The 16,573-nt window shown below is 38.3% G+C and overlaps 1 protein-coding gene across 1 annotated transcript in view; it reads left to right on the forward strand.

Annotated features, from left to right (window-relative positions):
- The window catches only part of ERG (ETS transcription factor ERG), a 75,217-nt gene that overhangs the window by 33,613 nt on the left and 25,031 nt on the right, over positions 1-16,573 (forward strand). Inside the window, exon 3 of the mRNA XM_077807243.1 lies at positions 13,504-13,655. Within this exon, the coding sequence (XP_077663369.1) occupies positions 13,504-13,655 (152 nt within the window). The remainder of the gene's footprint in view (positions 1-13,503; positions 13,656-16,573) is intronic.

The following is a 16,573-nucleotide window of genomic DNA, read 5'->3' on the forward strand; positions in this document are numbered from 1 at the left end:
AGTTTTTGCTGTTTTACTGACTCGAGTTTTATTCATAGTATTGTGATGGTAGACGTAGCAAATCTATCTGATACAATGTATTTACTAAGTGTCTTTTGAGACACTAAAGGGACTTAGTGGGAGAATACACCTTTAAGAACTTTTATTATCTGATAAATAGAGCTGTACTAAATTGGAGAGTGTTTTGCCCATGTGTTTCATATAATTTTTCATCATGGGATTTTGGGAAAAAGGATTTTATTTACAAAAACAACAAGGAGTCCGGTGGCACCTTAAAGACTAACAGATTTATTTGAGCATAAGCTTTCGTGGGTAAAAACCCCACTTCTTCAGATGCACCTGTGAGGTTTTTACCCACAAAAGCCTATGCTCAAATAAATCTGTTAGTCTTTAAGGTGCCACCAGTCTCCTTGTTGTTTTTGTGGATACAGACTAACACTGCTACCCCCTGAGACTTTATTTACAAAGCCACTTCTGTGCAAAAAAAGGAGTAGGTGTCCCACCAAAAAGCCACCTGTTGTTGTCCTCATCCAATTAAAGTCACTGTAGTTAAATTAAAAGTTATGATTGGCTGATTGGACTTTGAAAGACTATTTTGCAAGCCACATTTGAAAACAGGCTAATTATTTCCAGTGAATAGTTTTGTCCAGCTGTATTGGTAAGTGTCTCATCCAGTATATTTTTGTGGTTAAATTATTACAGGTAGTATCTTATTTTAATCAGGCTAGCTAAAAATGTCTTTGTGTTATTTTTAAAAGGTTACATTGGGCCAAAAGGGGCCCTGGAAGAGTTTTCTTGGGTTTGTGATCTGGACCCGATCTTGTTATGAGAAAATGGTGGTAACAAATAACTAGGTGTTTGAGCTGCTGTCTCTGCCAGAAATGTAACAGGACAATGCAAGAAGCAAGTCCTTATAATGACAAGCAGAGTGAGCTGTTGATCTTTACTCCCGTTCCCATGAAACTGCACGGGGTGACCTGAGGCCTCATGTTTAAAGTGCCTCACTCCAGAAACAGTTTATGCAAAATTGCTAGCTGTGTATAAATAGAGGGTACAAATTCCCATCACCTTGTAAAAAAGCACCTGCATTTATTCACACATTAATCTGATCTCCTACACTCAAATTATTCAAAACAAAAAACAAAATCTAAAACGAAAAACAAAACATTCTTCCCCCCCCGCCCACCTCCAAAAGGTCACATGTACTGTGGTTCTGGTCATATTTGCTGCACTGCCAAACATCAGTGCCATAGGTATGGTGAAGCAGTCCAGCAGCCATGGATACTCAGAGGGGAATTCTGTACAATAAATTGTGTATCATTAATGTAATAAAATACATTTTCAAAACTGGGGAGAAAAGTTGCCTCAGATCAAATCTGAATTTCCTCTAAATTGTCAAAAAATTGTGTAACAGAAATTAACAAACAATTAACTGAAATATAAGTTATACAATGGTAACTATATGTAGTCTTCTTGTAAGTCCAATCATTTAGAGACAAATTTCTAGTTTTGTGTATTAAAAAGGTTTATTCATACATAAGAATGTAAATGTTTTTGTCAATTAAAAAAATAAGCAGTTTTTCCTCCTCCCAAATATTACAGTTAAATATTCCCCATTAGTTTTAGTAGATTTTTTATGAGCATTGGTGGTTATAGTTTCTCTGGCCAAGCTCAGTGAAATGCTCAAGAGTAAACAAATAGCATTATTATTATTATTTAGATTATTTAGATTTGTTGTAATTGTCTGTGGTATTATTAATAACTAGGGCTGCAAAATCTTAGCTTCAAACACTCCCACAGTGAGAAAGAATCTGGATAATGTGAGTCCATCTGAATTTTGCAGTTAGTTCCATTTCTATGATGGGCCAAACCACAATTCTGCATTAGAATTCCCACAGATTTTGGGATGCTTGAAAGAAATGAGAGAAAACCAGCTACATGTTGTTTTGTCATATCACTGCATAACTGCAAAAGAGATTCTCTAACAGATAAGGTAGAAAGCAGCACCTCTGAAAATCATGTCCCCTTTACTTAGATCAGGGATCTGCAACCTTTGGCACGCGGCCCGCCAGGATAAGCCCCCTGGCGGGCCAGGCCGGTTTGTTTACGTGCCTTGTCCACAGGTTCAGCTGATCGCAACTCCCACTGGCCGCGGTTCACCGCTCCAGGCCAGTGGGGGCTGTGGGAAGTGGATTTTCCACACCACTGAGCAATGTAGTTATATCGTGGCTCTTTTGGGAATCCTACATGTAGTGTAGACCAGGGCTTACTCTTTTGCAGATGTCTTTTCTCTCCACATTGATTTGCAGCCCAGAGGTTTGTTTCCTTATTTTAATTATCCAGTTCTTAAAAGTAATCCAAATAAATAAAAAAAAAATGCACATAGTAGATGGAGTGCATGGTTCTGTTTCTCATTTACATGGAAGCCCTTTACACTGATCTAGTTACAGTTACACCCACTTAAAGGCCACTTTACCAGATCAGTGTAAATCTGTAGTGTATGTGAGAATAAGATTGTATATGTATATAATGTGCTTATTTATTTATGGATTATGTTTCTTAAGTGGTTCATCTGGGATCTTCAGAATATCCTCTAATAATTATATCTCCAAAAGGGAGACTGGGTCTGTATAGCATGAGAGGTAGAGCATGCAAAAAAAGAGTGTAAGATGCTACTAAGGAGCACAAACAATGTGGTTAGTTTCATATTGTTCTGTGTGTAGCAGGACAATCATTGAAAAGTTCCTTCTCATGACATTATACAGCTTCCTGACCATATAATCTATCGTTTGGATGAGGATATAAAATGTTAAGTGTGTACAGACACTCTAACAACACAAGAACAAAGTATGCTTTCTAAAAAGAAATATACTCCACTTTAACTCTTCTTTCCCTGATACTGCTTCAGCAACTTTGCTGTACTTACACTGCATTCAACCTCAATACAAAATGGTCCCTGTTATAAGGGCACTTGTGGATTATATTGGAAAAATTTGGCTTCCAAAACTATTACTGTTAAATACCAAAGAAACTACATTAAAGTAACACTAAGGAGTTGTTTGCAGTGTGTTGCACAGGGAATTAGATATGCAGTTTCCTTTAACAATAACAGTATTTGTAAGACTAAATCCCAGTCCACAACACTAGAAAATGTAGCCCTAAGGGCTTACCTTAAACCAAATGAAGCAAGGAAATTTGAACCAGAGTAAATTTCATCCTCTATGTAGTTTTGTGGCCAGTATAAATTAATTTTCATGGAAATCTGCATATTTTTGTTTTAAATCATTTTATTATTTATAATTATAATACATAATTTATAATAAACATAAAAATGGGTTGATGGCCCTGTGTACAAGGCCCTGTATACCACGAAAGCTTATGCTCAAATAAATTGTAAGGAGAGTGATCACTTTACATAAGCTATTACCAGCAGGAGAGTGAGGTGGGGGGAGAGAAAACCTTTTGTAGTGATAAACACCCATTTTTTCATGATTTGTGTGTATAAAAACAAACATCTTCTGTATTTTCCACAGTATGCATCCGATGAAGTGAGCTGTAGCTCACGAAAGCTTATGCTCAAATAAATTGGTTAGTCTCTAAGGTGCCACAAGTATTCCTTTTCTTTTTGCGAATACAGACTAACATGGCTGTTACTCTGAAACCTGTCACTTAAATCCCCTGATTCTTCAGTGGCCTCTTTATATTCTTACTTAAGGGATTTAAGGTACCTGATAAATGGCCTATCTTTTTTAAATGGGGCCTAGGTGTTGTATAGTATCGCCTGTGACCCTTACGGCTGGGATGAATTCCACCTATTATGAAATGTAATGATTTCCTAAAAAGCATTATGAAAGTTAGCTGTAGTGATATCCCAGCAGAAGTTTTCCAGAGTTAGCTTTGCTGATTTAGTTGCTTTAAACAAATGCCAAAAATAATTATTTGGCATTAAGGTCTATATTGTTTACAAAGTATTATTTTTCAGATATCACCAATTGTGCTCTAGTGTTGCTTGAAAAACACTTGAAACTGAAAATGTCATTTTTATACACCTTTTTGCTTGGCTCTTTTGGGAATCCTTACATATACATTTGCCTCAAACATCTTGGCAAGTTTGAACACGTACTGTACAATGGAAGACTTCTCTTAATCTAGAGTCCGCAGTATTTTGCCTTACATTCTTATCATCCTTAGAACCTTGTTTTAAGATCTTCTGAATAATAGCTATTTGTTTGATACAAAAAGGATAGAAAGAGAATAACTGGGATTAAGTTGACTGGGTGGTAGATCTAATTTTATTATTTAGATACTTTTTATCCATCTTAAATATTAACAACAAAAATCCACCTGGCAGAAATAATTTTAATACCATTCATTTTTCAGTGGCATGTTTTTTCCATAGCTGAAGTGCAGCCACTCAGCTGGTGTCTGACGCCATCCTTTCCATCATTGGGTAGTTTATTGCTGGCACTCTACTAGTATTCTGGTTAAAACCTTGGCACAGACTAAACTATAAACTTGATCCAAAGCCCACTGAAATCAATGGGAGTGTTTCCACTGACTTCAACAGGCTGATCAGGTCCTATTTCACTTCACAACAAAACTGAGAGAATTATCTAATGGGATGACTTATCTAATATTATTTATTTGAGCAGGCTCCATAAGGCAGCTGCAATCCTGGGAAAGGGATTTGGTCTTGGATATCCCTACTCAGATACCTTTTTATTCCCACTGACTGGGTGGTTGGTGTTGGTGGCTGTGGGCCAGACAGAGAAAACTGAAACTTCAGTATCTTCTTCACAGAGAGCTTTGTGTTTGTCTGCTTTATGAAGCAGCTCATTGCTCTGAAAAGCACCAGTTTAGCATTGTTTCTGATTTGGCTGTGGTTTTGGCACAAACAAACTGCCAAGGAGGGGAAAAAATGGTCTATCCAGCTCATCTTTAGAGTAGGGTTTTTGGTGTGGTTTTGGCTGGTTGATGCAGCTCAGAAGCTAATTATGTCACCACACTGTCTTCTTAGCAGGGTTGATGTGGTTCTGGTCTGGCAGGTGCGAACTGTGAAGAAATCACTTGACTCTCCAATCCAATAGGACTGGTTTACTTTAAACTGAAACAGATGTATCTCAGATTGACAATTGTTACTGAAATGATAAAAATTTAGAAGAGTAGCTAAATATGCCTGCATTTTTCACTTTTGAAAATTTAGACTGAGATTTTCAAAAATGGGCACCTACATTTAGATTTATGACCTTAATCTCAGTCTCCTGAAAATTTTGAACTAAAGCTCTGTAAACCCCTTCATGATCATTCCTTTTGGGTCATATGCACCCATGGTCAGAGGTGCAGCATAAGGCCTATGCAGCATTTAAATCTCACTGACGCCGTATTTTGAAATCTTAAGTGATGTATAGGCCTTGTGGTCGCCCTCAGCACCAGGGTCAGTTTCGCCAATAGAGAACTGTAGGGCCTTAAAGTGTGTAAAACCCTGCTGGCTCATACCAATACATGTGACACCTTACTCTGATACCAATACAGTGTGCTGTTGAACATTTACAGTTTAATCCATAAAATATAAATAGTATCTACTGTGTTTAATGAGAAAGAGATAATAGTACTTTAACGACAAAAGAAAGAATTTTATGTTTGCAGTGTTGGTCAAAGGATATGAGACAGACAGGGTGGGTGAGGTAATAACTTTTATTGGACCAACATCTGTTGGTGGAAGTTACAAGCTTTCAAGCTACACAGGCCTCTCCTTCAGGTGAGGGGAAGGAAGCAGAGTGTCTGAGGTAAATACAAATTGAGATAGATTGTTAAGCAGAAGGGGTAACACATGCTGGAGGCAATCAGTTGAAATGAGGTGGGCAATTTGGAGTTAGATTGTGATGTATAAAGGATTTGAAGTGGTCAGTTAAGGGTAGGAGGCAGTGTGGTGTGTTACAAGTTGTTGTAATGAGCCATAAAACCAGTGTCTGTGTTAAGTCCATGGCTTTTGGTGTCTAACCAAGTTACTAAGATAAAGAAAATGGGTTAATCTTTTTTAACTTAACATGTTTGTGCACATCAATTTCACAGCACAAATATGCTAATCACTAAAATCAGCAGACATTCCACAGACACTGGGGATTGTGGTTTCCATACAAGATGTCATTTCTATGTATGCATGGCATTCTGTACATTGCTAGCTTTCTATATGATCCCTGCCCACAATAGAAGGAATATGTGTTTTGGGAAGGGCCCCAACTTCCAACACACTAGTATTTTATGAAACCGCAAACACAACAGGCTTATAAGCTCTTGAAATGAAATACAATTTGAGAAATGTAATCCATTACCATTATAATAGAGTTTCTATAAAAATAATAAAAGAAAAACAAGAGAAAATGGGTCCTGAAAGGTATAGGCCAACTGGGAAGTTATTGTGGCTTTGGCTTGACTAACACTGTATCAGACTTCAGAATTCTCCCTGGCAGTAATCTAATTGTAAATTATGTATATACACAACATTATTTCTTAGCTTTGGCTGTTAGTGCCCCCCTCTCCTTTCCCTTTCTTCACTCCAACCTCACACATAAGAAATATTGAAGTGTTTGCACTAATGGAGAAATGACAACGTGCAGTCAAACTTAAACCAGCTGTTTCCCTGCACTGTGAACACAAAGAGTAGGGCTGGTAATATTTATAGCTTGCCTGGCCTCTAGTGAGCTAGATGCTGACTGCCTTAATTTGCTGTGATGGCCTTAAGGCTTGAAGCAGCTGTGGATTGTGAGATAGCCAGAAAAAGGCAGGGGTGGAGGAGGGGAGATTGTGTCAATTAGTAAAAAGTTATTGTTTGATTGAAAATGTATGGCTGCTGCATATACATCTTGGTAAATTAGCATCTTTTGTTTTGCCTGCAGAATGTCAATGAGGTTGTATGTGTTGATATGTGGAGTTTGCTTTATCCTTTTGCTATATGAAATAACAGAAGGCTTTGATTTGACCCAGTTATAACAACACCCTGGGTTCCATGTTCTTATTTGGGATACGCTCCAAAAATGGATAGACTTGTCCTGGTTAGCAAAAAACAAACACACAGTGAATCAAAGTGTACAAGCATAGTTGTATGAAATGCTCACCTGCAAAGGGCATTGGCCAGAGAGTGTGCAGAGCCAAGAGTTGTCATTTTAGAGGAATAATACTAAGTTAATGGTAAATAGTGGATGAATCCATTAATGGTATTCTTTTCCATGGGCACTGAAAAGTGCCAGCAGGGGAACTACCATGAAGGATGTTTCCTGGGAAATTGTTTAGTAAGGTATGGAGGAGGGAAAAATTTTTAAAGCACTTTTATACAAGGCGCAAACCTGTTCTTGTTAAATTCAGTGGCATAAACCCCATCAACTTCAGTGGGAACAGGATGGGCTCAGAGTGCTTGGTAGGACATATTATAACCTACATGCATTTTTTGGTATTTTCATGTCTGTGTTATATTATAATCATGTGTAAAGAACGGCATGAAGCTTTTGTAAGAAAGAGGCTATGCAAAAATAGGAGTGTGTTCTTTCAATGGGCCAAATGCAGCTCACACCCAGCAAACTTCAGTGGGAATTTGCTCAAGTAAGAATTGAATAAGAACCACAGTATTTGCCTACCTATGCGCATATAACACCAATTAGCCATAACTTCAGTTATGCTTGACATGGGAAAGAACATAGATGGCATTAATTGTACTGTGTCAACTAGTTTGATCTTCTGATATCATTACTGAAGTCTGGCTTCATAGTCTCAGTTCACATGCAAAGGAATTGTAGTTAATGCCAATGGAGCCAGCCTCTGGGGTCTGCAAAGTTTCTAGCTGTTTCTCCACCCTTTCTGCAAGATTTTGGCAGTATGGGAATAGCTTTGGTTCCCTGATTGCTCCTGGTGTCCCAAGCAGTGTTGGTACCCAGCAGTGTTTTTCAAATGTATCTGCTAAGGCAATTCGCAGCTGACGTGGACGTTTCCACAGTAATGCATGTGTGTGAGATTTAGACACATAACTGGCCATGTAATTTACATAACTGTTGCAATGAAAAATATTGATTAAAAATGTTGTGAAAAATTTTGGGAAAAGTGTCAAAAAATCAACTCTGGTAGGGAACAATTGCTTTGTAAAAAGGCCATTTTTCAAAGAAAATGCTTTTGTCTGAAAAAATGTTGAGCACCTCTACGCAGTAGAATTTACGTTTGTCCAGAGAGAGGGGAATAAACTGAGTATAGCTTGGAACAAACTAAATATAGTTTGATCTTCAAATGGTGTAATTTTGGTCAAATATAATTGACTTTTATTGGCCCTGCCTTTCTGAGGGATACTTCTTTGCGTGGATGGCCCCTGCCTTCTGTGGGACAGGAGGCCTGTGGAAGGCTCTCTGAGGTGTTGGGACAGCCTAAAGAGGGAGTGTGGACTATGTGAGTCTGCAGCAGGAATTAGGTGGGCCTGGTTTTGGAGGGGGAAGGGTGAGCTGGGAGCAGAGCGAGTAATGCAGCCTGGGGATCTGTAAACATTGGGATGGAACCATGGTTCATGCCATAGAATGTAGGGAAGAGAAACCCCCTGCTTCCCAGCACATGAGATGTTCTGACAGAAAGCTCTGCAAGGAGATTCTCAGAATTCTACTCTCGTGAGACTTTCCCTCCCATGCAAATAGCCAGGGGAGGGAATAATCCAGGCTGTTATTAAATTAATCAAACCAAGCACTATACAGATATTTCCATAATACAGTTGGTTTTATTTTTTCCCTCTGGGAAATGAAAGATAGGTGGTTGTTTTTTCAAATCATCAGAATGCTACAAGGAGATGGGTTTATAATCAAAATTACATACATTATATTTCATTTGTCATCTCTTGCATTTGCACACAATATAGGTATTTTATGTCACAAATAAATATTTCCTTGAATAATGAAGAATAAAAATTGTACTTCATATATTTATTTATGGACTCAATCCTGCTTCCATCAGAATCTATGAATGGCAAAACTCCCACTGGCTTCAATGAGAGCAGGAATGGGCTCTAAATCTCCCCAATAAAATCATCTTGATTTTAAATGTTCCTAAATAAAGGGAATAGTCCCAGTTCCAAAAGCCTATGGAGAAATTTTTTCAAAACAAACATTTAGCAGAACTTAAGAATTGAATTAGCTCAGTACCTAACAAAACACTAAGAGCTCTGCTAACTGTTCTTGGTTAGTATTGTTACGATTGTAGCCTTTTTGGGGCTTTTGTAAATTCCAGGTGTAACAAAGTATATTTAAAGGGTAAAAATAACATGCAGCTGTGAAGAAAAACATCTCAGGTTTCAGTTCAAGCCTGCAGTTCACAATGAATCACTGCAAAGCTGCACCATTTGTACTTGGGCACACTTTCTGAAGGCAACTTTCCATTGCCCTCAGTCCCCTGATGATTCAGAAATAAAGCAGACTTACAAAATGTCCTAAAAAAAAACCTTTTAAAGACAATCCCTCTCTTGTTGTTCTGTGTAGTAAAAATATTTTCTTCTGGTGGCTACCCTGCTTATGTTTTCAGGTCTACTCTTCATATTATGAAAGTCAATTTAATTTGCTGAATTAGGTCTGGTTCAGTAAAGCAGTAAAGAATGTGCTTAACTTTAAGGACTTGGGTAGTCCCTTTAGCTTTGTTGGTACTTGCTGGAAGGTAAGCCTGGGTTTAAATGCTTTTCTGAATGGGGGCTTCGGTCATTTATCCAGTAGAGTAAGGGACCGAACTCTTGACCATCTGCTTCTGGATTTTAATGAAATATGTTAACTTAAATTGTGATCTTCCCCCTTGCCCCCCGCTCTGTTTATAGTCAGATCAGAGAACCACCCGAGCAGTCCTGTCAGTCTGCCAAAAGCCTTTTGCTACTACTTGATCTTTCACATCATTTATTGTTTAGTGTTTACAATAGTTTTTTAAGGCATGATTGCCTTTGGAAATGGTGCAGGCTAAAACTGATGTATTTTATAGATACAACAATCTGCTTAAATCCCTTTGCATTCCAAGTTCTTTTTATAGAAAAAGAAAATTAAGTAACTTTGCAAATTAGACCAGAGGATGTGGCTTGTAGTCTGTTTCACAAAACCATTGAAAATAATCTCATCATACAAAAAATCAATGAACAGGCCAAACTGCCCTCACTGACATCCATGTAATGCCATTGACTTCAATAGGGTCACAGCGATGACTAAGGGCAGAATTTGGCCTGTGTTTCTGACTATAAATGTAGTTAAGTGTGCAATCTCATTTATACACAGGTGCCATTTCTATTTGTTATCGGTAAACAGAAAAAGCCAACATTTCAGCCACAAAAAGATTTTCTAAGAAACTTTCTCACAACATGTAACTATGTCTGGGATTTTTTTTTTTTTTTGGTCTGTTTGCCTCTGTGTAGTAGAAATAAGGTTTAACAGGCTGCAGTAATTAATTCAATTTATATTTTGAGGTGTGCATGGGGGAGAAATTTACTCTCTTAAAAAATGCCCAAGTATTCTGACTGTGTATGGGCGGTGGTAAAATCCACCATCACCCAACCTGAGGCCTGGGTGAGGAGCTGCTGTGAACCTCCAACATCCATACACATAGCTGTTATTCAGGCCCATGGCCTGGCATAGTGGTTGCGGGAACCTAGCACTCTACTGCATGGCATGTGCATCTATCAAAAAATAGGAGGTTCAGCTAAAGCAATGTCCTCTATCTAAGGCTCAGATTATTGCGCTGTTTCTCTATTAAATAAGAAACAGCTACAGAATTCACCCAAGATCTACTGAAATCACATTCTGGGATCTGGAAGACAATATGTTCCAATGGATACAAAATGGGACTGGAAGTCAGGAGGACTGGAAGAGTTTTCCTGGCAGTATATAACCTTGGGCAAGTCACTTTAGCCAAAATTTTCAAAAGTGTATCTCATTATGGGAAACCGCAATCTGAGACATGTATGTGAGGGCCTGATTTTCAGAGATGCAAGAACCCACAATAGCAGTTGACCTCAACTGGATATGTGGGTACTCAGCATCTTGGAAAATCAAATGCCATATTCAAGTACTGCACAAATGCAATTTAATATAAAATAAAAATGGAAACACCAATAACTTGTGGACACTTTGAAAATTTGGGCTATAACTTCTTTCTACCTCCTCTCCTCTTGTATAAATCATTCTTGGTTAAATTCTGTCAAATTTATGGTGGAAAATGCTATATAATTGCTAGGTATTATTGAAATGCACACATGAGATTATTATAAAGTACATATAGATAACCTATATTAATAGTTTGGTTGTGAAATTTAGACATAGGGTAAAATATCTGCCACAAAAGTTGCTTTGAGAAGTGTGTTGAATGCCTAATCTGTGCTTTTTATGGCCTAATTTCCTGTCCAGGACCAGCCTAAAAGAGCTCCAAACTGAATGGAACAAAAGTAGCAAAAGCAAAAGCCTTATCTCAAGAAGTTTCTCTCTTGCTGAATTGTATGCTGTAGACTGTATATTGTAATGACATAGCCACAGCACAGTAATGGCAAAACAATAGGTCCACCAAGCATTAAATTAGTTCAGCACAAAACTTTTTTTCATACCCACTGAAACAGTTTGGTGATACTGGCTCCAGTTCAGCAAGGAACTTAAGCACATGCCTAACATTGCCTTCAGTGGGACTATTTATGAGCCCGGTGGTTTTCGAAATTTTTGTATTGGTGACCATTTCACATAGCACACCTCTGAGTATGACCCCCCCCATCCTTCTACATTAAAAATGAGGAGGGGTAATTTAATTTAATTGAATGGGGGCTGTGGACCATCAACCGCACAGAACTGACCACTCGCAATCCCCACATAACCATCTTGTGACCCCCTGAGAGGTCATGATCCTCCATTTGAGAACCCCTGAGCGAAAAGTGAGGCATGTGCTTAAGCAACTTGCTGAACTGGGACCTCATAGTTGGACTTTTATTTAGATATTAATTGATATTTGAAAATTTAAAATATCAGCATTTTTTAAATGAATCCTTAATTGAAAATTATACTTTCATATAGCGGTACACATGAAGATAATCTTTAGGAACTATCCCATTTAACTCATTCTCCTACATATGGTGTATAGACTCTGGGCCAAATTGTGGGTCCTCTTCCAACTTTTGTCCCCATACAAATGCAAAGTAGAGGTGTGAAAGCGTGCATAATCTGGTCATGTGTGATCTTCTGCATTGACACCCATGCAAATTGCTTGTACCAGGAGCATAAATAATCCGAATTGGGGAGGGCACACAGTATCCATGGCTAGATTGAAGGGACCATGCTAAAACACATGGACCATATCACAGGACCACTTTGCCCTATCCTGAAATGGACCCCCATGATTTAATACACGGAGGACACTGTAGGTTCTGTGGAATGTAAACTGATCGGGTTTCGGAGAAGCCAGGATTGAGGTGCAACTATATTTATGGGGTTAAAATGTCCAGGAAAAGAAAATCTTTTAAGAGTGTAATTTTCATGTAAACAGAATGTCTCTCTAATCAACCTGACCTGCTGCCTATTACATACATCCACAGCACAGATGCATTATTGCAATAGCAGAATTAAATGAATGCTTAAGATATTAGTACTGTATAACTTTAAAAAACCCACCCTCTTTACATTTAAAGATATTCCCCTGTGGTTATGCTCTTTCTTTTGATTTTTTGAAGCAATATTTGTCTATATGATGAAACACATTGAAGACATTAAATTAAGGGTCAAATATGCCTGTGTCTGGCGGGAAGAAAATTGTGATGCCATTAAAAGGCCATTAAGGAACCCCCTATGGAACGTTAAACTCTAAAGGCTCTATTCAGAAAGCAAAGCCAAAAGTAAAAAGGTGTCTGGTTGCAGATCCTCTGCAGACGTCCACTGCTTGACTACAGTACCATGGAGACTGTGTTAGGCAGGAGCTGAAAGTCTTTCCCAGTCATGCATGTGGTATTTTGAATCATGGCTTTGGCAAAAGCCCCTTTTATATGGGCATACATAGAAGTGTCTGCATTGCACTACATGATATACATCTAATGGCACTGAGCACATACCTAGTGAAACAATGGCAACCATGGAGGTAGAAAGTTCTCCAAAGCTGAGTAATAACTCTGGCTTTAAGTATATCTGTGTATTTTGCCATGTTCTCTATATCTTATATTTAGAGAGAGAAGCAGGGTCACTGCCTGTAACAGTCCAGTCTAAATCCTCAGGCCTCACCTCTTAAAATAAATTAATTACTGGCCATAGTATGTTTGCAAATATAGGGCCAGATCCTCAGCTGGTGTAAACTGGTGTAGTTTCATTTAAGTCAATCATATTTTCAGAGCAAAATCAATTAATGGACCAGAAGCGGGGTCTTCCCAGATGACTGCTCAGCCCTTACAATAAAGTCTCTCTCTCTCATATGCAATTCGAATACTAATAAAAATATTAGTGACGGTGTTATAATAATGTAGGCAAATTCTGATTGTTTTTCTAGGAATTCCCCTGATGACTGCAGTGTGGCAAAAGGAGGGAAGATGGTCAGTGGCTCAGACAATGTCGGGATGAACTATGGAAGCTATATGGAAGAGAAACATGTTCCACCACCAAACATGACAACTAATGAACGAAGAGTGATTGTTCCAGCAGGTTAGAAGCTTTAAAAGACCCCACACACACATTTTAAGTAGCAAAATCTGTTACTGATATTACTAGGAAATCTGTTAACCTGATAAGATTGAAAGATAACCCAAGTTTTTTTTTATTAAACTAGATATGCTTCATGTAAAAGACAAAGACAGTCTGATAAGAGAGATTAGGAAGAAAGACTACTAAACTCCCAGAATTGTTATGAAGAATGAGTTGAGAAATATAACAATAAAGCCACCTCATCAGCCAATGCTGCCCGCATTTTGGAGGTTTCAGATGCCTCCTGCCTGGGGTGCTTTCCCTAGCAGCCCCTTGCTCTCTCCCAACCATAGAGGCTACAACTGTCACTGATTCTTGTGCAGAGTACACAAGAGGAGGAAATGTTCCTTGCACAATTCCGCCCCCCTGCAAGTGACAGAGGCAGTCTGGTCCTAAGCATAATAAAAAGAGGCCCAATTTGCGAAATTAAACAATGTATAAGAATCCATTTGTCTAGATTATTCTCTGTGTTTGAGCAGTGTAATAAATTTTAATAAGCAAACTAACAACTCCCTGCAAGACAATGGCATGGCTATTACATTCAGTAGCTGGTAGCAACCTTTATTATGGAATTCAAAAGGTAATTGGACAGGGAGGCATTCACTACTTTGTGCCCTGTCTTCTTTGGGTACCTCAAGTGCTGGGAATATGCTTCATATTACAGAATGATCAGCATGCACACGCCCAAACTCAAAACAACAGACAATCATGTTACAATGTAAATATATACACAGGACATCTGCATCACGTAGACAGAAGAGTATAATTTGCTATTAGTTATTGATCTGCAGAAATGACTTTGTATGAAACATTCCTGCTGCTACTACATTGCATAATGTTTTTACAGTTATTCAGTTGCTAAGGTCTGCAAGAGTACTAGCTGTGGCTAATTTTGCAAGCTGTAATTACATCAGTTATTTGTCAAGCAACATATACACACACACACACATATATATATATACACACACACATTGCACAATCCTCCACATGTATTTAGACAGGGCTTTTTCTGAACTGTAGCAAAGAGATTCTTTCTGTGATAAAGTCTTCTGCAAAATTGGAAACAAGCAGCACTGAACATGATAGCATTCATATGTAACTTTGCAAAATGAACACTTCTCTCAATGGTAGCTCTTGACTTTTCTGATCTTTTAATTACCATAGGCTTGTAAAGGTGATAAAGATGTCTTTCCTTTTAGCATCTCCCTTGAGATGAATCTAAATGTGAGCTAGGGAGCAAGATGATCATAGTTACAGCCAGTTATTTTGTAAGCTGTACAAAAAATACTTGGGTGAAGCTCATCCGTCAGACAGCTAGAGGTGTTTTCATTTCTCTTCCACAAGTGCAGTGTACACGATGATGTGGCAAAGCTTAGGAAAATCAGAACACAGGATTTATAACTCACAGTTAAGCTAATGACAAGAGTTCAGAACTCCTATTCAAATTCATCACCAAAAATAAGAAGCATTTCAAAAATTTGTACATATAATAAAATGGTTGGCAAACCTCTGAAGGTTTGGATGTTCACTTCAGTTTAAACTGAATTTAACTGATGGACTTCTTGTGTTATCCCAGTCAGGACTGGGCAACTACTGATCCTCTCATCATGAACACTAGTTCTAGCTCCCCACACCACCCACGCACCCTTTCCTCCCTCAGTAACCAGACCCACTATCCATGAAGATCATCAAGGTCCCTCAGACTATCATCCATGCCCACTAGGCTGTGGGCTGCCTCACACTTCCCAGTAATCAGATCATTCTGTCTCGGGCTGCTTCAAAATATAGGAAGAGTCTCTAAAGTTCCCGAGAGCTAAGGGTTTCAGACCTTCAAAGGCTTAAAATGGATGTAGCCTAACTAAACGGGAAGCCCAGGATGCATGGAAGTTGAAGTGAGCAGGTGCACGTAGTCTGAAAGACTTTGAGGAGCACCATAGACCTTTGAGAATGGTTTTGGGGAGCAGAATGGGTTAAGATTGATTAGGAGAGAAAGGGAGGTTTTGAGGTTAAGACACTTACTGCACAGGCATACAGAAGATCAAAGTTCAATTCCCAGCTCTACCATGGGATTAATGTGTGACCTTGGGCAAGTCACATAATCTCTTTCTTCTCAGTTCCCAATCTTTGGGAATAATGTATTTTATATGATCTTTTGTCTGTTTAAATATAAGATCTTCAAGGCAAGAGCTGTCTCTTACTATCTGTACGTAGAGTGCATGGCTTGATGGGACCTAATATTGGTAGAGGCCTCTAGACACTATTATTATACAAATAAATAATGAGGAGAGAGGTCAAGGGCTACGTGCATAGGATTCTGTGGGATGGTAATGGAAGGAGGGAATTCAGAGGGAAGAGTGGTGGTAGAGTTGGAGGTAGGGGTTAGAACTGTGTAAGTAACTGATTTTTTTTGTTCAGTGGATGAAATGAAAAATTGGAGGAAAAAATCATTTTGTGGCAACTCAAACCAAAAGTTTTAGAAAATTTTGGGGGAATCAGAAAAGTTGAAAGAATTTAATTCTGGTTCATACTAAATATTTTGTTCACCCCAAAGCAACATGTTTTTTCTTTATCTTGATTTTTTAAACTTTTTAAAATTATATAGATCTAATTAAAGTAACAGTCAAAATAAGAAGTTTCTCAAATCACAAAGTCAAAGTGTTTCAATATTTTGACTTTTTGGGGGAATTTTATTTTTTGAGGGTTTTTTTCAACTGAAGCAATTTGGCGAATTCAACACAAATTTGCAAAATGTTTCAGTAAACATGCATTTGCAGTTTTTGGTGAAACAACTTTTGTCCACAAATTTTGCTCAGCTCTTAAAAAAAAAAAAAAAAATGGAGGGGACGGGTCAGGAGAGGAATGGGCAAAGATTTGGAGGA

This window comes from Eretmochelys imbricata, chromosome 1 (genome assembly GCF_965152235.1).
Source record: "Eretmochelys imbricata isolate rEreImb1 chromosome 1, rEreImb1.hap1, whole genome shotgun sequence".
Lineage (NCBI taxonomy): Eukaryota > Metazoa > Chordata > Testudines > Cheloniidae > Eretmochelys > Eretmochelys imbricata.